The sequence below is a fragment of the Idiotropiscis lumnitzeri genome, chromosome 13, assembly GCF_059441095.1.
Source record: "Idiotropiscis lumnitzeri isolate Australia: NSW breed Sydney's pygmy pipehorse chromosome 13, RoL_Ilum_1.0, whole genome shotgun sequence".
Lineage (NCBI taxonomy): Eukaryota > Metazoa > Chordata > Actinopteri > Syngnathiformes > Syngnathidae > Idiotropiscis > Idiotropiscis lumnitzeri.
Genome location: NC_142403.1, coordinates 4,214,114 through 4,239,177, shown reverse-complemented (window position 1 = coordinate 4,239,177; position 25,064 = coordinate 4,214,114). Strand labels below are relative to the sequence as shown.

The following is a 25,064-nucleotide window of genomic DNA, read 5'->3' as shown; positions in this document are numbered from 1 at the left end:
TCCTACCATTTTGCTGCTCGCCTCCCTCTAAACCCACCCGGAGCCCTCCCCCTCCTGAACAAACAAATCACAGCAGTGAGCAAATGACATACCTCCCCCCTCTTTCAACCCATTTAACTCCAATCCGCTCTTCATAACACACCCCCCGGTCCTCCGCATGGGAGCTTTAGCTGATCAGCAAAAAGCCAACAATGGCCATCACAGGTGTTTGATGGATAGCCCGTCTGATCGGTCTGGAAATTTGGAACCACACGCATGCATTACTCTGATTGATAATGCTTTCTATAATTAATACTCTTGAGTTTGATTTAGTCTCCTGCTGAGTCAGCCTAGCGTCTCTTGACTAAGGCAGGGAGTGGTCCTATCATTTGTGCCAGAGTTAAGCTATGAGGCTTGAGAGATGTTGAAACGGGTGGACAGCGAAGATGCATCATTTTGATTTTATAGTGCGTTAGCCCTAATATAATATACCCCTTCCATCATCAGATCTTTTAAAAAGGGGCAAAGCACTGCTCTTGCACTCTAGCACTGCCCTTATGTAACCACCATTATCTTAATATAATACGTTTAACTTTGGTTAAACTTTTCAGCTTCTAACATAATTCCTGACATGCTTATAGAAAATGATGTAACTTAAAATGAAGGTGGCACTGCGACAATAGCATTTTTGCTGTAAATGTTTAGTGCATTTTAAAATGGAACCAAAAAATCTATACTCTATCCATAGTTGCAGTATGAATACTATAAAACAATATAGAAATTAAAAAAGAAATACTTGTTGACATCTCATTCTTTGCGTTTCTCCTTTTTTTTTTAATGTAGATGACAGTGCAATCGGATGAATAAAATTAGGATAAGCCTCTGTGCTAAAGAAGACTAAAATATATATGTATATTGGTTTTTATTTATGCTATAAAATAAACTTTATTAAGTCAAAATGTTTTGTAGTAGGATGCAACCTTTCTTATTTATGGAAAGGTGGATCTGAGTGGAAATGAATTCTAAACTAGCATTTAAAATGTTTGTACACACCATAGAGACAATATCAGGAATATTTATAATAAACCTCTGAATAGTAGAGGTGGCAAGGTATTTGGTAAAAGTGAAACCTACCAACCCTTACCACCTTGTCAAACCACCTATGCTGTATTGTAATATATATTTTTTTCAAGTTGCAGTGGTTCTCAATTTTTTTTACACCAAGTACCACCTCAAAGCACAACTTAGCTCTCCAACTGCGACCATAATGGCAGATAAAAACAAAGGAGAATTTCAATTTGCAAAAAATAAAATAAAAAAAATGAAAATTCTATGCCACTGTCACATTATGCGCAGTCAACATGAACTATGTTTCCAAAAACTGAACTTTAATAACATTGTATTGCACGTAATAATGTCAAAATTATCGATTAATCGGTTATCAAATCAATAATCGACTAATTTAATAATCAAGTAATCGTTTAGGGCAGTTTTTTAACTTAAAATGGTCAAAATCCTCTCTCCCAACAATGTTCCCTGATTTCTGTAGACATTCATGAAAACAGACCGACTGTATTTTGTGTTTAATCAAAGTAAGACATTTCCAAACATCTGCGTTAACTTTGGAAAACAATACCGAACAAATCACTGAATCAGTTGCAAAAAGTTTGGTTAGTGCATCAATCCTTCTCGTGTGATATTAATTACGGTTTAATTGTTGTTGTTTTTATTTTTTTTAAATCATTCTTTTTTTTTTATTTTCATGCATCTAGAGTTTTTTTTTTTAATGAACAAGAGTAAGTGAACAGAAATCCAGATTTTTTTGTTTTTTGTAGGTTTGTGAGTAATAAAATGTTAAGTCAAAAACAAGGTTTTTTTCTGTGAATCTACACTTTGACCTTATGGGGAAAAACTCACACAAAACACTTGTATGGTATGCATCTAATTTCCTTGGAACTGGCAGTGTTTTATTTTTTTTTAGAATAAGAGCCTCATTTTGCTCATGGGAAGCTGTCCCCTTTTTGATTAGACTACCGGTACTTTGTCAGGCAGCCAAATGAGATCCCATCAATTTGTGAGATCCGAGACTTCCCATGCGTCTTTGGAAGTTGTGTTTCCAGCTGTGACCTCTGTGGAGTCACCCCCAACTGATTCAACTACGTCACTGCGGTCCATTGGCTGATCCTAGGTTACTTTCCACTTCCTATTCTCCTGCCCTGTCTGACATGAATCGTGGATTTAGCCAAAACTCAAACCGCTCAGGGTATTTTTATCACATTCCTCTCAAAGCATTTGTTCACACTAAATTGGGCTGGTTCGTTGAGTTTATTATTTGCTACACAGAACTTTCTTGTCAATTACAATAGTGATGCCATTTTGTACATAATACATATTGTGGGTCATCTCAATAAATTACCGTATGGTGAAAGATGTAATTTACTTCAGTAGCTCTTTGTGAAATTTTCAAATCATTGATTCTCTATACTTACAGAGTAGAAATATTTATTTCTTCCATGATGATGATTAAAGCCCGTCTCAAACAAAAAACAATGTTGGCTCTTATACGCCAAAGTGGTGTTATTGGAAATATAGTTTCAAGGGACATGTGGATTATATTGATGTATTGATATTCTCACAATAGTCCGAAAGCAAGAATTTTCCTTCTCCCGTCTGTGTAAAAAGTGTATGGTGTAAATAATAAGTGTTGCCATACTGTATTCCTTTTTAATCACGATGAATTATTGTTTAGTGTTTAATCTTAGAAATGTTATAGACAAGCAGTCTACTGTTCCATGGAATTTGTAAGAGCAAGCTCAAGAGTTAGTTTGATGGTCTTAAAATAGTGACTGCCCCAAAAAATGACTTAATGATTTTTATAAGATCCTATGTATTTTTATCATTTTGTCTGTGTACATTTTGCAGAAATCTGCTGTATGTGAACCCGCAGAGTCTTAACTTTGCCAATCGCCAAGGCTCCGCCCGCAACATTACAGTGAAAGTGCAATTTATGAATGGAGAAGATCCAAATAATGCTATGCAGGTATGCTAAGATGAACCAGTGCCTTGTGATGCTTTTGGTTTACAATTTCTCCATATATCCAGGTATATAAATTAGCTATTTAAATACCTCACTGCATTCCCAGGTGATTTTTGGCAAGTCAAGCTGTGCTGATTTCTACAAAGAGGCCTATACTTCTGTGGTCTACCACAATCGGTATGAGTGAAAGTGTTTTGTCCTTTATTCATGTTTGCTGTAAAAATTCATGCTTCATGTACTTTTTCTTTTTCTTTTGATAATTATTTTTTAAAATGATGTGATTTATGCGTCTTATTCTTACTCAAATGGAGAACTGATTAGAATTGTTTACAAACAAAAGCAGTACTTTTCCGATAGCAAAAACAGTCGAGGTTGCAAAAACACTGTGGGTTCTAGTAGCTTTGCTTTTTATCAAACTAAATTCAATGGTGGTTCCTGTGAGAAAGCACCAGGGTCACCCTGTGAATTTTTTTTAAATGAGTTTTGTCATGTGCTTTTGATTAGTGTCTGGAATTAATTTTAGCAGATAAGTGTCTCTCCCATGAAACCATAAAAACTGTTTAACGCTTCACTTGACTTTCTCTGGTCCTCAGTCTCTTATGAACAGACTCAGAATAATTTAAAATAATTTGTATCTTGTAAATAATACATATTTATTTCTTGAATTTAAATATTCAACAACAGACAGGGAATCCTCAGAATGTTCAAGTATCAAACCAAATGCAATGTTTTGATGTTTTTTCAAGACTTTGATTTCATTTGGCAATTCTTGAAATTGCTTCACACTTAGCCTTTTTAGGACGTTCAGTGAATTAGACGCCAATTGTAAACACCGCTCTAATTCCCTTGATCAGATCTCCTGATTTTCACGATGAGATCAAGATCAAGCTTCCTGCTTCCCTATCAGACCACCACCACATTCTCTTCACCTTCTACCACGTTAGCTGCCAGCAAAAGCAAAACACACTGCTGGAGACCCCTGTGGGCTACACGGTAGGTAACAAGAGTATGGCAAAGATTCAAAAGTACTGCAGTGTTGGGGCTATCTAACAGACAAGCAGACATATATTTGAAGTTGCTGTATGCTGCAGCACAATTCCGTTTATCAAGAAATACGCATTACATATATAGATATTTTTTTCTTCTCCAGTGGATTCCCATGTTGCAGAACGGACGTTTGCGGACAGGACACTTCTGTCTTCCCGTGTCTCTGGAAAAACCACCACAGTCTTACTCTGTACTTTCACCAGATGTAAGTAATTAAACAGTTGTTAACATAAATACAAAATAGTTAATTCATATAATGAATGATATTGGTCAGGTTGGCCGAGTGGTTTGCACATTGGCCACACAGTTGAGAGATTAGGGGTCAGAATCTGGGGCGCTGGCCATCTTGTGTGGAGTTTGAGTGTTTGCTCCGTTGGTTTTGTTGGTTTTCCCCAGGTACTCCCAACTTCCTCACACATTCCAAAAACTTCCATGGTAGTTTCATTGAAGACTCTAAATTGCCCGTAGGTGTGAATGTGGTTGTGAGTATAAATGTTATGTCTATGCACCCTGCTTGGCTGGCGACCAGTTCAGGATGTCAAAATCAAACTACAGCTCACCAATGCCCCTAATGATGATGATAAGCAGTGTGGTAACTGATATAAATTTGGTGCAAATAAACCCTGAGCTATACAGTATGCATTATGAGTATAGTGTTCAATATTTCTAGAACCTTTTCTTTAATGCTATTTACTTGAGAGTGACCATTTCGTGACTTATTTTACATGGCTGTTACAAATAAGCTGGACCAATTACTATACATTAAGAGACAAATTAATCCGGTTTTATTTTGGACTTCAGGTTCCTCTCCCAGGGATGAAGTGGGTGGACAACCATCGTGGGGTATTCAACGTGGAGGTAGTTGCTGTATCAACTATCCACACACAGGTAATCAATACATGCTATCAAATTGCACTTAGTCAAGCCGACACATTGCCAAACACCTCCACTACGTCTACAACTTAACCAAGGCAATTAATCGGTTATGCCTTTTGCCTTTGCCTTGATAGTGTTTCCATGTTGTTTCTTGAAAGTGGCTCTGGAACTTCGTCCAGCCTAGCTTGTATGTCATTCGTGCGTGGGTGCTTATTATGAACAGTATACAGAATGGCTTGCTCAGAGAAACATTTCAAGATTAGGCTGATTAAAGGTTTACAAGGTTGTTTAATTTCACGCTGTGACCCAACTATGCAATACTTTAAGCCATTCAAAAGTACATTTTCCACAATATGACCCCCTCTAACTTTCCACTCTCTTACCATACTTTCCAACTCACAGTTAAAGGCAAAGTTGAACTCTACAGTCTAACGACATTTAGTGCTTCAGATATGTCATTCCTTATCTTAATTGTATGGATTTTGGATAATGCATTTTTTTTTTCATTTCTGTGTCCAAATCATACATTGTGTGGTTGCTCTCATTCTCTAGGATCAATACTTGGATAAGTTCTTTGCATTGGTACATGCGCTGGATGAGCACATGTTCCCAGTCCGAATAGGGGACATGAGAATTATGGAAAACAACCTGGAAACTGAGCTGAAGTCCAGCATTGCAGCGCTTAACTCTTCTCAGCTGGAGCCAGTCGTTCGATTTCTTCACCTTCTACTTGACAAGTTGGTGTTGCTTGTGGTCCGACCTCCAGTCATTGCTGGACAAATTGGTAGGCTACCCCTTGAAAAAAAAACATTTTCATAGCCAAATTCAAATACTTGACCAAATTAGCTGAATGTCTTTAGCACATCTTCTAGAGACAAAACACCCTGCTCAAATTACCACTGGGCCTACCAAACCAACACTGCTTGATTGTGGTGCTTGTGGGCAGAGCTAAATGAATACGCTTTGATAATTTTTCTAAGGAAAATGCCTGTAAAGATGATTCCGTTTCGATCATATTGAAGGATCAAAGAAAGCAATTAAAACGTTGAATTCAAATCCACTTCTTATTTGGTGAGTTTACATTAATTTCTAGATATTATTCAAGTAAATATTTGTTACAAGCTTCCCAAAAAAAAGTAATTGAATAAAGTGATTACCCTAATTAATTGCGATTAATTTTTTATGATTAATTAATAAAAAAAATATCATATTGCTTCATCACCATTTAGTACCAAGAAATCAACAATTTAATCAGAACAAAATGTCTAATATTTTAAAACATTTTATACTTCTCATTTATATTAAGTCTCTTTTTCTGATGACAGGCTTTTGTTGACTAATCCCAGCAATGTACTATGAGACCATTATTTCACCCTTGTATTAGTATAATTTGTTATTTCTGTCTAAACCTGTTTGCGCTTGTGTACTTTTTAGTGAATCTTGGACAGTCATCATTTGAGGTTATGGCAGCCATTGTAAACCGCCTCCATAAGTACCTGGACACCAGCCAGGACATGCATGGCCGCAACAGCCTGCTTTCTTCATACATCCACTATGTCTTCCGTTTGCCCAGCACTGACCCCAACTCACCTTCACCAGGTATTTAACCGTGTCTTCTTTTTTTCTTGACTTTGCTTACCTCATGTGTTTCTTTCTTCACACATGTGTCATGTTTTTCTTCTTTTACGTTTTCCTTTTTTCACCTATTTCCTCTCTCCTCCCATATCAATTTTGCTTCTGTTTGCCTGCTAAAGACATCAAATCATCATTAACAGGTATCTATAAGATTTTTATAGATATTGAAGTTGTATTGCGATCGTTAACAATGTATTGCATTCCTCAATTACTACGGCTAAAGGCTTTCATTGGTTATGTGAATTATATCCAATACGTTCCAATTGAACAATAATTGAGTGCTCCTTCCGTCACACTTGGTTTTAGGGGAGGTGAAATACCTGCTAATTTCTTGTTTTTGCTCTTAAACATAGTTTTTTTTTATAGCTGAAACTTGAAGGTACCATATCTAATACCCTTGGAATTTTGCATCTGTATTTTAATTACCCACTGTCTGTCAGAAGAATCTCAAAACCATTCAACCATTAATGAAGTCCATATTTCATTTTGAACAATTTGATTAATTCGATATACAGTGGAACCTCTAGTTTTTTTACTTTAAAATTTGTTCCGTGAGCCCATTTGTAACTTGAAATGTATACAAATCAAGGTAGATAATGTGATTAATCCGTTCCAGCCCCAAAAATCAATTTTTTTTTAAAATCTGTGTGCTTGGTTAAAATGAATATAACAAAATATATTCATAAATAAAAACACAATACCGTCAACAATACGTGAACACATACATGTGTGGTCCTCAAAAGAGCTCCAGGGTTCGCGGTTAACTTTAAAAACTGCTTGCCCATAGGGCAAGTGCCACTAAAATTTGCCTTGCCCGAGTGGCCAAATTACTTGCCCGACTTGGGCAAGTGACAATTTTTTTTCTCTTGCCCGAAGATTAAATTACCTTGCCCTGAGTGACTTTTTGTATGACAAAGTGTCTAATTACAAATTGCATGAATTTTTTGTTCGGACAGTTCCTGCCTAGAAAGGATTAAAAATACGTTACAATCATAAGGGTTGCTTATATAAAAATGTATCATGTATTAACACATTAATTAGGTGTCTGCTGACCCAGGATTATGTTATTCCTTCATGAGTTCTATGCTCCAGACGTTGCAGGCATTAAGAAACAGTCAATGAAGCATATGTCCGTAAGGAGCTGGCAGCTGGCAGGTAGAAATGTGTGCCACAAATGTAAATAAACATATAATCTGATAAGCATAAATTAATCTTGTTTTCATCATCAACCATGAAACCCTGCTCACAACAGCATGTATCATCCTGTGCAGTTATTGAAAATGTTAATAGTAGTTTTAATAATTAACAAATCTGCATGTTAAATTGGGAAAATGATATTACAGCAATCCAGATGATCAATTTTAAATCCAGGAGAGCCTATTAATTGAGTAATCACATGAGTAAATTATGAGTGTGGGATATTTGTGTATTCCTTTAAGACCAGTGCCTGTGGTGCTGCCTCCATAAGTTTCATAGCATAAACAGAACACAGTCACTGACACTATGTCAGGTCACATGATGGAGCTAATGAATTAACAGCCAATAATCAAATATTACTCCCTTCCTTACTCACAACTGAATTGTCTACTTAAAAATATTCGAGCTATTTTAGTCATGTCAGAGGAATCCGAAATGTTCGGATTTGAACGAACTCGTCGCCACTTGTAAGCATGCGCAGAAGGTAAGAAAACTTCCGGCTGTCAATTTTCGGCCGAAATATCGTAGGTTTTTGTTGCGTTTTTCAAACTTCAAATGAGGATGCAACTACAGCGAGTTCCAATACTGCGGGATTTATTGACGTTCACTTTAACTCGACATTCACTGAACTAACTGATCCCGTAGCGAACGCCCATTGCCCCCGATAAGGCCAATGGACCATACCACAACATAAGGGGGTGTCTGGGTTAAACCATCACCATACAGTGACTACTAACAGATCACACCACAGTTTTCGTCGAAATCAAAGATATTTGGCTGCTTTAAAAAATGCTTGCCCGGTCGGGTAAGTTGCCCATAATTTTACCTTGCCCGTGGCCAAATTTCACTTGCCCCGGGCAATCGGGAAGCGGTTAACCGCGAACCCTGGAGCAGCTCTCGAGGGTTTTTTTTTTTTTTTGGGAGATCTTTTTATTCCCTACCTACCCACACCTTGGAAGACTTGTGGCACATCAGGGAAAGGTCCATCATTAATATGTGAAGATATGTCATTTAAATTTCATGTTTTATTTCCGAATGACAACAAGGGCATAAAAGGGCTACACAGTGGTAGCTTATTTAAACAAAACAGTTTACTGTTTTATAAGAAAAAAAAATTCCAATAACTCAAATTGTGTGTGAAAATGGGCATTCCGTAACGAGAAGTTCCACTGTATAATATTGATAATGTTGTGACACTTTTTGTATCCCAGTTCTTATTTTTTCCTTTTTTTGTGTGTGTGATCCCAGGCCCGGGAGGGCTCGGAGGTTCTGTTCACTATGCCACCATGGCTCGCTCAGCTGTTCGACCAGCCAGCCTTAACCTAAACCGCTCTCGTAGCCTTAGCAACAGTAACCCCGACATCTCCGGTACGCCCACCTCTCCTGATGATGAGGTTCGTGCCATCATCGGCAGCAAGGTAAGCTCTTCAAAAACCAGTGTGTTGCCGTCAAGTTTTATGGCCAAACTAATGAACTAAAAATGTTTTTGTATAATTACTACATAATGTCATTGTGCGCACTGTACATGCTTATTAGTTTTGAATAATTATTTCCCAAAAATGACATCATCATGCCCTGTTGACTTTGGAATACATTTTAGAAAAGGTTTTCTAAGGTGATTACACTGACTTGGTACTTTTTAACACTGGAAGGCACGCGCACGGTGACCCCGAGGTCATTTTTATCAACATGTACACTAGACATAGTGAGTCAACATAGTTTGAACATCTTATCTCTCTAACCGCTGTAACAGCAGCCTGACATGAGGGAAGTTGTGTATTGGGTTAAAATTGTGAAAGGCAGGGAAAAAGTTGAGTCAGACTGCACATTTTTATTGTCCTACATCTTCAGGATATTTTGGGGGTTCATATTAATATTATTATTGCACCAATTTTACGTGTATTCACCCTAAATTAATTGGACTAGTGGTCTTACCATTGTGTTACATGTGCTCATAATACTTACCCATTCTTAACTACACTCTAGTGATGATTTTGAGAAACTTTCTTTTTAATCTGTCGCACTTTTATAGACAAAATTGTACAGAAATGGGAGGGAGGACAAATTTTCTGTCGTCATTTTGCTTAAAGCCCCTATTCCACTGAGCGGCAAGTTTTTGCAAACATGGCGAAAGTTGCATTTTCATAAGGCTTCATTCATAGTCGCAAATGTTTGCCAAACTCTCGTCAGATTTTGAACATAAGTTAACAGTCGGAAATATTCACCGCTCAGTGGGATGGGGGGCTTAAACCGTCAGCTGATCTTTTGGGCCCTTCATCCGGCAGTCCTTACCTCTGAACCTCTTTAACCTGTGATTCCTTCCCTCCTCCTTCCCCCATTCTGCTCGCTTGTTGCCTTGCTTCTTGCCTGCCTTGTGTCCTTTGACCTTGGCACTCCTAGGGCTTAGACCGGTCCAACTCGTGGGTTCACACCATGGGCTGTAAGAGTGCCCCTTGGGGATCCAGCCCTGGGTCCGCTCCAGAAACCATGCAGGTGGTTTTACAAATGCCCGATCCTCCGCTCTGCTTCGCTTCTCTTCGAAAAGAACTCACCATACTCACCCTGGAAGAATATTGGCATATTTGGCGTTTTGGTGTTGTATGTGTACTTTGATAGTTGGGTCTTCCCCCCCCCCCCCCCCCCCCCCCAACGTGTTCGTTTTATTTGTGTTGTCATGATCATATCCATCTTTAATGGTATGACTGGTTTCAATAATCCTCATAGTTCCTCGACTGACATGACAGAAATTACTAAATTTTTGTTTGCAATACCAAAACGTCCTAATATTACGGTATTCTCTGAAAAATCAAAATCGCAACCCTCCCATTATCCTATTCATGGGTTTCAAAGTTGACCATCCCAGCCACCCATCGAAGATTAATGCTTCATCTCAGATGTTCCGATACATATTGTCAAAAGGGAAATTTTGCCATAGTGTCTTTGACAATGGCTGCGCTTACATGGACTACAGTCATTATAATATTGCCATATATTTGGAATGTAACTTTAACACCCTTTTTAGTGTTGCAGTATTAGCCTCCAGAGAAATTTGGGTTTTGGAAGATTTTTAATATGAGCCTAAATTAACAATGGAAAAGAAAACTTTTGGTATTACCTGTAAAAGGTATTCTGAATTCAATCTACTGAAAGCAACGAACATAAAAGGGAAACCACATCTTAGCCTTTACTGATACATCGTAAGTATTGCTGTCCATGTAAATGTAGACATTGCATTCTTTATAAACAAATATTTTCAGATTATTGCTAAGTTGTACAAGGCACATATTAATGCCTCACTCCCCAAATCATTTGTGCAATTCTTTGCAGGGGTGGGTTAGTTGCAGAGAAAATAGAAGAAGATTCATAGATAGCCTTCTCCCTGGTGGAATTAGTAATTTCCCCTTTGTCACAATTGTATTCCATTCTAGATTCAGTCTCCACCATCTGCTAGTTTCCTTGCCTGACTTTCTACTAACTCCTCAAAGCATTCATTGTGTCACTGGAGCATGGAAGTGTCTGTTGTTTATTTGTTGTTTTGTCTGCTTCTCTATCCGTCGTGCTCTTTGTCTTGTCATGTGTCGTAACTACTACTTGCCATAAACGTTTGCTTATTTTAATTAGAAATCAAAGCCTGGTCACTAATTTTCAGTAACGGAGCATGTGAGCTTTTAACTTTTCATTTCAGGCTGCAAAAAAAAACCTTTTATCCTGAAGGATGAAGTCTGGCACGAAATTTGGAAGGGCTGAAAACAAATAAAGAAAAACAGTTAGCATACTTCTTTTACAAATGTATAAGAAAGATCGCCATGTTTATACTTTACGATATATAATCCAACGCTACAAAATTGTAGCCATGTTCTGTGTCCAATTGTTTTGCGTCCATATGTGTGTTTATGAGTCCACGAAACGGTTTTGTGTGTTTGTCTGTGTCTGTCTTGTGGACCCAGACACCTTTTGCTTTATGCTGAGAGGAAAAGGTGCAACCCCACACTCCCGTTGCTCCTCCACTAACTTTGTTGTCACCTTCCATTCATTCCACCCATAGGCCATGGAGCGCTGTGGCAATCGCATGTCTTCGCACACAGAGAGCGCCAGTTTCTTGCAAACTTTAACAGGACGGTTGCCCACAAAAAAGGTAGAGCCACTTGCACTGGGGGAGGAAACCACCCCACCCTCTTCTTGCCTTCTCACTTGTCTTGTCTGTGATTGTACAGTATGGCTTTGGATTGGTCAGTGTTGTTTTGTTGAATGTCACCGATTTGCGTTTTTTTGTTGTTTTTTTTTTAACCTTTTAAAAATTATTGAAATGTTTTATAATAGTTTCCCCACACGTGACATTGTTTTAGTCTTGCGTGCGAATGCTGCACATTTGTACACTGTTTTCAAAATGTGCATGTTGTGTTCATGAATGAACATATTTTTAGCTTGCAGGAACACTACTTAAACCAAGATGATGAATCTGACATTGGATGTTCATTTTGGCGGCACAGTGAATGAGTGGTTAGCTCATCTGCCTCACAAATCTGAGTATGAGGGTTCAAACCTGGGGTCCGACCTTTGAGTGTACAGTTTGCATGTAGTGCCAATGCTAACATGGTATTTGTCAGTGTCGTCCGGTTTCCTCCGTCATTCCAAAAACATACTTCTGAGGTTAGTTGAAGACTATAAATTGTCATAGGAGTGAATGTTAGTGTGAATGGTTGTTTGTGCCCTACAAATGGCTGGCGAGCACTCCAAGGTATATTCCGCATCTCACCTGAAGCCAGCTTGGCTAAGCTCCTGCTCACCTGTGAGCCTAATGAGGATAAGCCGTATAGAAAATGGATGTGTGGATATTCATTAATTTAATTTCCTCCGAAGCGTCGATTCCCAACCCAGGCCTTGACAGTGTGCCCGGTATGCTCGCAAATGTTGCCAACCTTTCAATGTGTGCTGGTAAAAATGTCATCCGGTCGCATAGCGTGAGCATGTTTTAACGCTCTTAGCAGTACATAGAGTGAAGGCGCTCCAACTCTGTGTCCATCTGTCAGACTGCACACAGAAAGTGGAACACGCATCAGGTTAAATCCTTCCTGTATAAATAAAATAAATAAATCAAAGTCTGAATGTGTACTGTGGCACTTTAATGGATATCTAAGTTTACTAGCTCTGTTTGCTTTCTAATGGATCACTTGCCATTTTGCTCGCTCCCATTCACTGAGGTGCTCAGGACACACTCTGCATTTTGGCAACAGAGGATGGTGCTTATCTACTTTTAGTGGTACATGTGGAATTGTAAATACCAGAGCTGGGCACTTGACTCTCTTTTGCCGGTCAGTCCCACACTCTCCGTACGGTTCCTTCTTCTGGCCTTATTCATAAAAATTGTCGGCCCTCGACCCCATTCCGGCTCGCTACACTACCCGTAAAATTTGTGTTGCTTAACGTTGAATGGAGCGAGATTGAAGCGAGCCGTCCACCAGGATAAGCTAGCTGTCTGTTGCCAACATGGCGTGGGTAACGTCCGATAAACAAACAAACAGGCAGGGGTCACACTGCAGAAATGGCTTTTATGGCACACACCTTCTCCCTATGCTGATCTCGACTCAAAATGCTTCTCTTTGCTTTTGCTTGTCCTTAAAACAGCCTCACACCACTTTGCTCTGGCACGCAGTCACAGGCCATTTTATTGTAAAAATGTAGAAAGTTACTAACAATTTTGACACCACTTTGCACAGACACTCAGTCACAGACCATTTTATTGTAACAAAAAAAAAGTTACAGTAACAATTTTGGCTGCTTTTTGAAGCTGGGAAAGTATCACACCTTCCTTAATTCTTAACACCATTTTGTTTCTTTTTCCTTTTATTTTAAATATATCTGGTCACGTCCGTTTTACTGGGGAAAAAAAAAAATCTTGTCTCGTTCCTTTAACTTGTATTATGTGACCGCTAGCGTAAAAAGTGGAAACGGATTTAGTGTGTGTTCGTGTTGCGCATTGATCACTTGGCTCACTCATGCCATGAAACAGGCAGATGCTTGTGAATGACGGCTACTGTCGTCACGGGAACATTTCGTTAAACGTTGACATCTCTCGCATTTAGTGAGATTCAAGAAGCATTCAAATACAGTCGGGCATTTCAAACTCTAACACAATAAAGTCCCTTGATGTAGTAAACGCTAATAGGTACAAATAGGGATTAATGTGGGCTTTTTATCAAACTATAAAAGCTGACATATCTATAAGAATATCGTGAGTGAAATAGCTTTGCCATTTTACCTAATTACAATCAGTGGTCCATCTAGTCCCTTTTGTTATATATTACTTAATCAAATCACAAGGTTTACGTCCTTCTGTCTAGTGGTTGGGATGTCAAATGTTAAATATTCAATTTGATTTTATACTCTCCAAAGGCTTAAATAATCAAATATGATGACACCCTAAGACTTTAAGTCCAAGATCTAGATAAAAATCTTACTAAAGTGTTAAAAACTGTCTTTTTTGTTTTCATTTGTTCGAATGTGTTTTTATTAATTTGTTCATTTTATAAAAATAAAACACTGCTTTTTACTTATGCTTGTTTTGTCAGCTGATGCTCGTTGCAAACAAAGTTGTTCTTACAGCAAAATATTTTGCAAATATATCTTCAGTCACGGTCATTATTTACATCATACAAAATTTCGGGATGCCAATTGAGGCGACCATACATCAGCAAACATGTTCATGCTGTACCGCCCCAAAAAAGGTTGCGACTAAATCTGACAAACTGAAGAGGTTGGTCACACCAGTGCCGAAGTTTGTGCAGAACATTACATAATTACCTGTAAGAAAAAAGCCCATTTCACTTGTTTTGAAAATAATTTGCTAATAATTTGGTGTCGTGAACTTGACAGGCAGAACAACTCAATGCTCTTCACCTACATGGTACGATGTGCGTAGTTACGGTAACCTTCAACTGTTATTCACCTTTTTATCCATCGGAATTATGGGCAAATTTAGACGAGGTTATTTCCGTATACTGTATTCTTTTTGTGATTTATTTTATTTTACTTTTTAACCCATGTAAAATATGTGCCTCAGTGAGGTTGTAAAACACTGCTCAAGAGCATTCGTCTGAAATTCGGAATGAAACTTCCTTGGTCACTAAGTACCAGTATCTATGACCTGAAGAAGCAGGGCATAAATCATAACTACTTTTAAATGTGAAATTCAGGCACTGTGGCCAGTCTTTTTTTGTATATATTTGACTGCAAGTCTTAAAAAATAGTTGTCTTGGGTATTATGTTTTGTGGTGAACATTTTTGGTTTACAGTAATGCATTTGTGAGTGAAAAAATAAAGACTATCAATTTCCCCCAAAACAGGTCATATCCATGTAAAAAAATAATATATACTGTACTTGATTGTTTTAGTAAGCACTATGCTAGTGCTGCACAATATTGGAAAATTGTGATATGGATGTTGAATATTTGCAATGGATTTTACTGCAATAGTTAATGTACCTCAAGAAATAAGCAGGCTCAATGTATCCTTATCTATTGGATCTGATTAGCCAAAGTCAGCTAAAGGTATATGATTCCATATGAATTTACCACACATCTTTGTGCTACGCATATTGCACGTGCCATTATTGCAATGACGATATTTTTTACATATATTGTGCATCCCTCCCTACTCAATGCCTAATTTCCGTATATTTCTAATAAAGTGAACTTGGACTGAGTACTGTCTAAAACGTGATGACCTCACCCAATGTTATTGTTTTTTTGTTTTTTTTACTTTCAGCTTAGCTCTTTTCAGTCAATATATTTCATTCTTAATCCTGTCTCTTTATGTCATCCACTTTGTTTCCTCTGCGTTCCTCTCCCACGTAGCTTTTTCATGAGGAGCTGGCTCTCCAATGGGTGGTGAGCAGTGGAAGTGTCAGGGAAGGAGCTCTCCAGCAGGCCTGGTTTTTCTTTGAGCTTATGGTAGGAAAAGCTGATATGGTAGCCCTATAAATTATTATCTCTGTCAGTCATAATATTCCCTCTATAAAATACATGCTAACCCCTTTCTCTATTTGTATCCTGGCAAACACTTGAACTGCAGGTGAAGAGCATTATCCATCACCTCTACTTCGCTGAACGCCTGGAGTCACCCAGAAAGAACCGATTCCCAGAGCGCTTTATGGATGACATAACAGCGCTTGTCAGCACCATTGCTGGCGACATTGTATCACGTTTCCAGAAGGTGAGTAATGATGGGAAAAAAGATCCATACATTGGGATTGTAAATTCAGAAATCATTTCAAATGTTAGGTTTTTGAATAAATACTGTATCTAGTAGGAGTTGCGTTTGGTTTCCAATCGGGTGCATTAGGACTGAAGGCATATATGATTCCAATCAGATTCTACCTCAAATACGTTTTTTCGGCCTATGGGTATCTCATGATTTGATTTGATTTGTCTTTAAATATCGATTATCAATACGAATTGAATTGATGACAAACCATGCATCAAAAAACAATTGGCGTTCCCACCGCTACTGTTCACGTTGTCCAAATGGAATCCGGCCCTGTTCAGACTGGGCCACATTATTGACCCAACTCTCAGATTGCTATAGCAACGACATGGGAACGGATGTGTCGCCCTGCACATGAAGTGTTTGACGTCACCGCTCTGTTGTCTGCTGTATACTGAACAAATGTAGTTTCAATCCATCTGACAGAAATCTGACTTCATATGCTTTGTAACTGTTCAGACAAAATAGCCATACACTTTCAATTTGGATGGGCTAAAAATTGGATTTTGGATGGCAGTCTGTTTTTTTTTTTCCTTTTGTTGTTTCCCAGGAACGTCATTAATTACTACCTAAGGTTTGCGCAAGTTTCACAATTTGTGCTTCTTGTCATCAGGATCTGGAGCTGGTTGAGCGACTGAATACAAGTCTTGCTTTCTTTCTTAATGATTTGCTGTCCGTCATGGACAGAGGCTTTGTCTTCACCCTAATCAAGGTGTACTGGAAACAGGTAACCTAACCACTTACCTCAGATTCTTGACTGTGTAATGATTTTTGTTTTTCATCTCATATAACACCGCTGAGATAGTGGATACACGTGTCCAAATAAAGCAGTGATATGTGATAATTTTACCTGAAAGAAATTCGCTCTTCTAAACGGTGGTAAATATTCCATGAGACAGAAATTGTGGTTTTCAGTATTTAATTTGTATTAAGTTTTAAAATTCTCTGTATTGAAATGGTCTTATAACATTTCTGAGCACCCCCCCATTATCTTTGAGTGTATTTTTCTGTACTTGGATTTACGATTTATATATCATCAATGCCTTGCCTCGCTACAGGTATCCACAAAGGTTTATGCACTGCAGAACCCGACATTAGAGTCTCTGAGGCTGGATTTTTTGAGAATAGTTTGCAGTCATGAACATTATGTCACCCTCAACCTGCCTTGTAGCTTGCTCACGCCACCTGCTTCACCATCACCATCTGTCTCTTCAGCAACTTCACAGGTCAGATTTGAAAACTTGACAGAAATGACATCAAATCAATCTATCGAAAATGGTTGTTTACTTTGAAATGGATGTATTGAAGTTTTCTTGGAATTTATTAGCTGCTATGCTCCTTACTCCAGATCATAGTAGCAAAGTACTGTAATTTAAACCCTAGATGCTATCAATAACAAATACATTTGTCTGAAGTTGTTACAATGTAATGCTCTACATGAACAGCAGAGGTACTTTTTTTCCCCCATTTTCAACGTACACGTGTGACTCTTTTTTTCTGTTGTCACAGAGCTCTGGGTTCTCCACACATGTTCAGGACCAAAAAATAGCAAACATGTTTGAACTATCTGTGCCCTTCAGAGAGCAACACTTTATGGCTGGGCTGGTACTGTCAGAACTGTCTGTGATACTTGACCCAGACAATGAGGGGTTAGTATATTTAACACATCATCCATTAGGATTCACTGACTTTGCATGGGTGACAAAAATATAATTTCAGGGATATGACAAATATTTCTAAATGGTGAGGTATTTTGGTGGTTGAGCTGAATGTGTGTTCAGTGTGTGTGTGTGTATATATCAAGTTGAGACGAGGGGGTCTGCTTGCAGAATAACTCTTGTTCCGCTCAGTGTACTTGAAATGTGAAATCTGCATGGACCAATTACACCCACTAGTGTTAAGTAGAAAGCATTTGGAGGACAGTGTATGTGTGTGTGTGCAACAGAGCGTCTTACCTTACACATTAGAAGCTTTTCATATAGTGAAAAATACCGCCATCTTAATGCAAATGCACACCACTCTGTAATCCAGCAAACTTCTTGTTATGGAACTAATCGGATTGGTTGCAAATGAATTCCTATGCTTTTTTTCTTGTCAATGTTTGGTTCTGTAAAAAAGAAAAATGTCTGTGTGGACACTAACAAATATGCTCAGAAAAAAAATGTAATTCATCTGCTTTTTGTCTGGATGAGAGTATACCCTGACATAAACCTATATGCGTTTTCATGAAGGAAAAGGAAATTGATAACTTTTTGAATGTTACACATTTATAGTTTTACCAAATTGCATGTGTTCTGTTTTTCCACCATTTACCCCTTTTTTGTAGGATGTTTGGCTTGCATAAAAAAGTGGTTAGTGTTGTACACAACCTATTGTCCAGCCATGACTCCGACCCACGCTATGCAGATCCAGAGGTGAAAGCGCGAGTTGCTTTGCTGTACCTTCCTTTGATTGGCATTGTCATGGAGACCCTGCCACAGCTCCATGACTTCACAGGTACTACATTAAGCAGTGTCTTATTCCTATGTCTCATTTATCTAAAGTAGAACACTTTGGCAGAAGTTTAGTTAAATATTTTTACATTAACATGACTGGATTCAACTCTTACTATTCCATTGGCCAAGTACCGTAACTTGTGGGTTCAACAAAGAAACAGTTTTTCCACAATCTCACATTCTCATCTATATTTAACTTCTCTTCAATGCACCAAACTCATGTGATTCTTGTCCCGTTTCCGCTTAGTTCCTCCAGAAGGTTGTCAGTTTTTTGTTTCCTTTTATTATTATTTGTCTGTTTAACTGGGGATGTGGCTTTTCCGAATCAACCGATCACATTGAAACTCACGTTAAAGTCAGTCGACAATCATCTGCCTTTATTTAAACTGCCTCTTATTAATCCCAAATAAAAATCCAGCCGTTTTATTGGACTTTACCTCATACTTTTTTGTTTTCTAGCCAAAGCCTGAATGTTTTGTGACTGTTATTTGGAACTGTTGTTGTTAGCTAACAGTTTTCCAAATGAGAGGCAGATAGATGCCGTTGCTTTTAACTGTCATTTGTCCAAAATGTTTATTCAACATGTTAAAACCGAGCCCTGCATTGAAATTGCGAAAATCAAAGATATATACATATATATTATATGAGGTGCCACAATATTGCGGTAAGGATAAAATCTATTAGACAAGGCTATGGGCTGCGTAAATGAAGTGAGGTCTAAAAAGATCGAAATAGTTGTCACGCGTCAGACTGTCTCCAGTACTAGAGACAAGTTGTGCGAGTGTGGCAATCTGTCAAAGAAATAACACCCTTTAATCACATTTTAGGCAGCATATCTCTGGACCTCAATGGGTTGTAACTTAACCAATAAAATTGTGTTATGGCAAAACACTTCATCATGTTTCTCAGATTTAGCATATAACTTTTTCTCATCTTTGGTTTGTTTTTACTCTACCACATAGACTAACAAGGCGGACTTTCATAGCCCTTTTGGTCTAGGTTTATTTACATAGCACATTTAAAGTACAGTAAAAGTTCATTTTTTTCTGCACCTTTAACTTTTCTCTCCTTCAGTAGAGTCCCTCAACCAGTGGGGTCGATCAGGTGGTCTCCAAGGCACCACTGTTTGCAGCAATGGGGAAGATGCCGAGACAGAAGGAAATAACATGATTAATCAGACTGTTGCCATGGCCATCGCAGGCACCACCACTACCTCTCCAATGTCCCGACCAAGCAGCTTCTTGTTGAATTCGCAGGTAATCCATATGAGCAGCACATATTACAAACATTACTGTGCTGCCCCCTCTTGTGTCTGTCATTGGCAGTACAGTGACAGAAGTAGAGTTGATGTTTGATGATGGCTAAAACTAAATTTCACAAAGTTGAAGCAATTAATACTATGCCTGTGTGATAGGATGTGATGTTTAGTTGTGGCTGTATTTCTTAAATCTCTTGCACACAGCACAAAAAAATGAATAAACAATTATGATAATTAATTATATGTTCATTATAATATTCCCGTATTGTTTTTCCCCAGGCGAATCGTCAGCATGGAAGCTTCTCGGCCGAGTCAAGTCGCAGTCTGCTCATCTGTCTGCTGTGGGTGCTTAAAAACGCAGATGAGCTGGTGTTGCAGAAGTGGTTCACAGATCTTTCAGTCTCACAGCTGAACCGCCTGTTAGATCTCCTCTACCTCTGTGTCTCTTGCTTTGAATACAAGGTGAGATGCCTAACATCGCTTCCTCTGCACATTAGGTTGGATTTACACTGCATGGATTAAGTGACACAATTCTCTCAAGGGGCACAATTCGACTCCGGGAGTTAAAAGAATGCATACAATCACATATCATCGGCACGCTTTCACCTGTTCCAAAAGCCGAACTACCCTTATACAATGCAGTCCAGCTCAGCGATACTGCTGCTGGCGACATTGCATTCAGGCAGTCCATGTGTATTGAAAATAATAATCAGTTCAATTTACCGTATATTGTGCTTTTTTTGGACACTGAAAGACACTTTACAAAATCAAGGACTAAACATTGACAACAAGATAAAGAGAGCCAAAATAACACAAGGACCATAACAAAGACAACAATATAGAATTAAAGAGAATTTAGTTTGAGCAAGTGGGTTTTAAGGGGAGCTTTGAAGTTATTAAGTTACCGTATTTTCCGGGCCATAGGGCGCTCCTTCAAGTCCCAAATCTTCCCCAAAACAAACGAGGCGCCTTGTAAAGCGACGCGCCCATTATATGGACTGAGCATCACTCTCGACCATCAACCCTTTTACTCATTGGGCTGTTCGGAGTGCATGTTAGCACACCCTGCTGGTCAAAGTCTGAGTCATCTATGCTTCTAATTGACCGTGATTTATACATTATGTGACTATGGTGTTTGGGTGATGGTGTAGGAGAAAGCTGGACAAAAGGGCAGCTGTCCACAATGTTGTAGTCTGTCTTATCATTTATGTTATTGCAAGCAAGAAACGTCCCAGGTTTAGACAACAGACTGCAAAAAGCCCAAAGCACAACATGCACATCTCTCTAAACAGCCATGCACATCTCTCTAAACAGCCATGTGATTGGCTGAGTCTGAGTGGCTCCCAAGAAGCCATTTCTGTAATTGGCTGAGTCTGAGTGGCTCCCAAGAAGCCATTGCTATAATCATTTTGTGTTATTTTCATTTCTTTTGGGTATATAGATGGCATGAGAGATACATGTTTTGTGTTAATCTTATTTCTTTGTTTCATTGTTTGCTTGTATGCTGAGTTTTATTTTGGTTTTGATTTGAAACCGTGACTCTAAGGAGTGTGGTGACCAGTGAAGTCCCTCCCCTGACGTTGTCTAGTAGACTATTGCCATGACACTTTTTATTGTACAGAGTCAGTATTATTGACAGTGATTCCTTATAGTTTCAGGACATCTGTCATTGGAACGGGGTGATACCTCTGGCAGCAATCCCTTAGGGGATTGAGTCCTGGTGAGCTGGCATCAGCTAGCGCGAGCAGCTGAGCTAGCGCGAGCAGCTTGCGAGCAGCTGAGCTAGCGCGAGCAGCTGAGCTAGCGCGAGCAGCTGAACTAGCGCGAGCAGCTGAGCTAGCGCGAGCAGCTGAGCTAGCGCGAGCAGCTGAGATAGCGCCTTGTAGTGCGGCGCGCCTAGTATATGCATAAAATATGGGAATAGCACCCTCAACTGGTGTTGCGCCCTTTGAGGCAGCGCGAAGGGCTTATGGCCGTAAAAATACGGTAATTGAATCATAGAGCGTTATATCTCAATTTCCACTTTTTTTTTTTTTTATTAAAACCTAAACAAGCAGTATAAATGCAGAACATACATCCCTGATTTTTTTAGGCAGGCTGTGTTGTGACGTCCACGAACATGGAACACATGGTAACAATTTGCCATATGAGTTTTAACGTTTCCTTACAGACGGGTCATATTGACCTATTTAGCATATGCGGTTCCCAGAATGCATTGCATGGAGCAATATATTTAAATGATGAAGTTATAAGATTGTACATCCCTGTCACATTTGTTTGTTACGAGTAGTTGGAACGTGTGTCATATTTAACACATATATCTATGATCTAAAAGAATGACTTTATCAATTAAATATTTCAAGCATAATTAAGAATACGGGTTATAGTACAGGTGTAAGTGGAGTTAAAAAAATAGGCCAGTGTTACCTCAAACGGTTAGAATATAGTCAGCAAACATTGGACATTTAGCCCAAATATTTTGGCAGATATTTCATAATCAGCCGGATTAGCTAACTGGCGTATTAATCGGTGTTTATTGTTGTTTACTTTTATGTTTTTGTTGCCCATTGGAGACACTAGTATAATTTTTTATGCACATTTGGGCACCTATGCAGGCAGATTGTCGAAGGTGTCCGATAAAAGTTACCTAAAAAGAATAGATATCAACACTAAATAGGAATTGGGAACTTAGACCCGAGTGTCAATCCAACCTTCTACACTTGTACTTTGGCTGCTCAATTCCCTGACAACATTGACTGCTTTCTTCCTCTTCCATAATAATGAACATTTTATTAATATTTGTCTGTCACTTTTGCACGTCGCATGCATGTTTCTACGCAGTTAAAACTAATCTGCTTCCTGAGTGCTGTGCTTCAAATGACTTTCCTGCCATTTTCTCTTTTGCCACTCACCCTCTACTTCATGGATACAAGGCCCATGTTGTGTTCACCATGCAGGGGAAGAAAGCATTCGAGCGCATGAACAGTCTGACATTCAAAAAGTCAAAAGACATGAAGGCCAAGTTGGAAGAGGCCATCCTGGGTAGCATCGGTGCCAGGCAGGAGATGGTGCGACGCAGCCGTGGGCAGCTAGGTAGGCTTACAACACACTGCGTGTGCAAAAAAAAAAAACATAAGCGATATGATTTTTGGGTAGTTCACAATATTACAAGATACTGTGTACTGTACATTTTTTTAAGCGGTTTACACCACTGTACAAAATTAAGCAGGTAACGAGACAAACTAATTTCATTTCATTGTTGTGTCTTACTTTATTGAATTAATTAGTATTGGTTAAGGTAGCCGGATCAAAGTTTGTAGTTCCAAACTGTAATGTCAAAGTGGCAATACTATAAAATAAGTCTACCCTTCATGTATCCTCATGGCTATAAATTTAAATGTGATTGCGGATACAACTACAACCAAAACCTGCTGTTGTATTAACCCAGTGATTAAAGCAAATAAATATAAATATATTTCTTTGTCGTTCCCAGAACGTAGCCCTTCAGGCAGTGCCTTTGGCAGCCAGGAAAATCTGCGGTGGAGGAAGGACATGACCCACTGGAGACAGAACAGTGAGAGATTAGACAAGTAGGTTCTTTCCTAATACATTTTGTTAATAACTATTCCATCAATGACTTTCTTCAGCAACAAGGTATTTATTCCCCAATCGGTCTTTTTGTACAGAATGTGTTTTTTTTTTTTTTTTTTGTTAGACGGGAACTTTTATTTCTATAGTTTGGAACTTTTTTTCAACTGTTAAATTTGGGTTCTGTCTTGTTTTCACTTAATTGTTGTATGTCGCTGTGTGTTCATGTAGGAGTCACAGATCACTCAGGTATTGTATGTCCCACATTTGCTGTGTGCTCTTTTGAGTCCATTTTCTTAAGTTCCTTGAGCAATGTGTTCACTTGCATGTGGAAGTACTGGCAGTTGCAGTTGGGGATTATTTGAATTGAGGTCGGTTTTATTTTCCAACCTGAATTTTTTTGAAACGCTCATCAATTCAGTGTTTCTTCAGTCATTAATCCATAAATGGGAAAATAAAGCATTCGAAATGATTGAATGATGATAATGAGAAATGACTCAATATGCTCTTAAAATGAACAGGATGTAAAAGCAGTAATAGGATTTTACAACTATTTTTTTGTTGATCTCTGGCAATAATATTAAACGTCATTAACTGAAAAAGAAGGATTCTAAAATAATATTTACTCTGAATACATATGCAGGGAACACTGGAGCAACGATATTGAATATATGATACTTCTTAATCGGTCAAACTTTGTAAGTTGCACATGCACATGTATGCCCAAGAAACTCATAGACGCTGGTTCTTACTATTTTCCCTCCTTATGTCCCAATAACATTGTGCTTGATGGTGGCTGAGTCTGTAACGTGTGTTGCTTATTTTTAGCTTGAGGGTGGTGTGTTTCCATTCTTACTGTAGCAGAAAAAAAAAAAAGCTTTGTCATCCATTTTCTTCTGCTAAAGCGAATATATTTAGTCGCTTAAGTAATTTCTAGCCTGCTAATCTTGCAGTGTGTGTATGCATTCAATGAAACAAAAAAATGTGTAGCACACTATCCCCCTCCCTTGACAAAATGCTCATAGCTCAGTGAAAGTACCAACTTTAGACTGGCTATATGTGTTTTTTTCAATCAACATGGGCTGTTACTGTGATTCCTTTTTGAAATATATTCTTTCATTGTTACAGTACATTTTGACCCATTTATTCAACTTTGCTTAATTTTGTAGTGGTTAAGTTCCAAACCATTTTCAAATAGCTTTATAATTTTATTTTATTTTATAAACAATTGGACGTGCAATGATGATTTTTGCATTTCACCAAATTACTAATTGGTTTGGAAAAAAAAAAAACGATGCAAAGTGTGTTTGTGCTTTCATCAAGTCTCGCCATCATGACAGTGCTCAATGAGGTTGGTTTCAAGCCCCTCGTGGGCTTCAACTAATTGGAACTTAACCTTTACACCGCTAACACCTCCAACAGCACATGGAAACATGAAGACAAACAGCTCGTGTTCAAATCAATACTGCACTCACTGCCAAAATTGTCTCGACCACAGTGGTGGATTTCAGAATCTCCTGTAACGTTCCCTTTGATGTACACCAACACACTGACAATGCTTTCTGTTTCTATGAATGTAGGACAAGAGCAGAGTTGGAGCATGAAGCACTTATTGATGGTAACCTGGCGACCGAGGCCAACTTGATCATTCTTGATACTTTGGAGATCATTGTGCAGGTATGCGAGTGAA

The 25,064-nt window shown here is 38.5% G+C and overlaps 1 protein-coding gene across 16 annotated transcripts in view; it reads left to right on the top strand.

The window, feature by feature from the left end:
- dock7 (dedicator of cytokinesis 7) overlaps positions 1-25,064 on the top strand; it is a 49,785-nt gene that overhangs the window by 15,509 nt on the left and 9,212 nt on the right. For 3 of the 16 annotated variants that reach the window (XM_088312487.1, XM_088312486.1, XM_088312483.1), the window contains exons 15-36: positions 2,902-3,019; positions 3,123-3,193; positions 3,871-4,009; positions 4,167-4,268; positions 4,865-4,951; positions 5,492-5,723; positions 6,374-6,538; positions 9,020-9,189; positions 10,172-10,264; positions 11,817-11,906; positions 15,625-15,720; positions 15,842-15,982; positions 16,647-16,760; positions 17,092-17,259; positions 17,543-17,682; positions 18,360-18,529; positions 19,603-19,784; positions 20,066-20,248; positions 22,720-22,879; positions 23,280-23,376; positions 23,606-23,623; positions 24,955-25,051. In XM_088312487.1, the coding sequence (XP_088168613.1) occupies positions 2,902-3,019; positions 3,123-3,193; positions 3,871-4,009; positions 4,167-4,268; positions 4,865-4,951; positions 5,492-5,723; positions 6,374-6,538; positions 9,020-9,189; positions 10,172-10,264; positions 11,817-11,906; positions 15,625-15,720; positions 15,842-15,982; positions 16,647-16,760; positions 17,092-17,259; positions 17,543-17,682; positions 18,360-18,529; positions 19,603-19,784; positions 20,066-20,248; positions 22,720-22,879; positions 23,280-23,376; positions 23,606-23,623; positions 24,955-25,051 (2,833 nt within the window). The remainder of the gene's footprint in view (positions 1-2,901; positions 3,020-3,122; positions 3,194-3,870; positions 4,010-4,166; positions 4,269-4,864; positions 4,952-5,491; positions 5,724-6,373; positions 6,539-9,019; positions 9,190-10,171; positions 10,265-11,816; positions 11,907-15,624; positions 15,721-15,841; positions 15,983-16,646; positions 16,761-17,091; positions 17,260-17,542; positions 17,683-18,359; positions 18,530-19,602; positions 19,785-20,065; positions 20,249-22,719; positions 22,880-23,279; positions 23,377-23,605; positions 23,624-24,954; positions 25,052-25,064) is intronic. The other 13 variants (XM_088312494.1, XM_088312493.1, XM_088312489.1 and 10 more) reach the window with 10 other exon arrangements.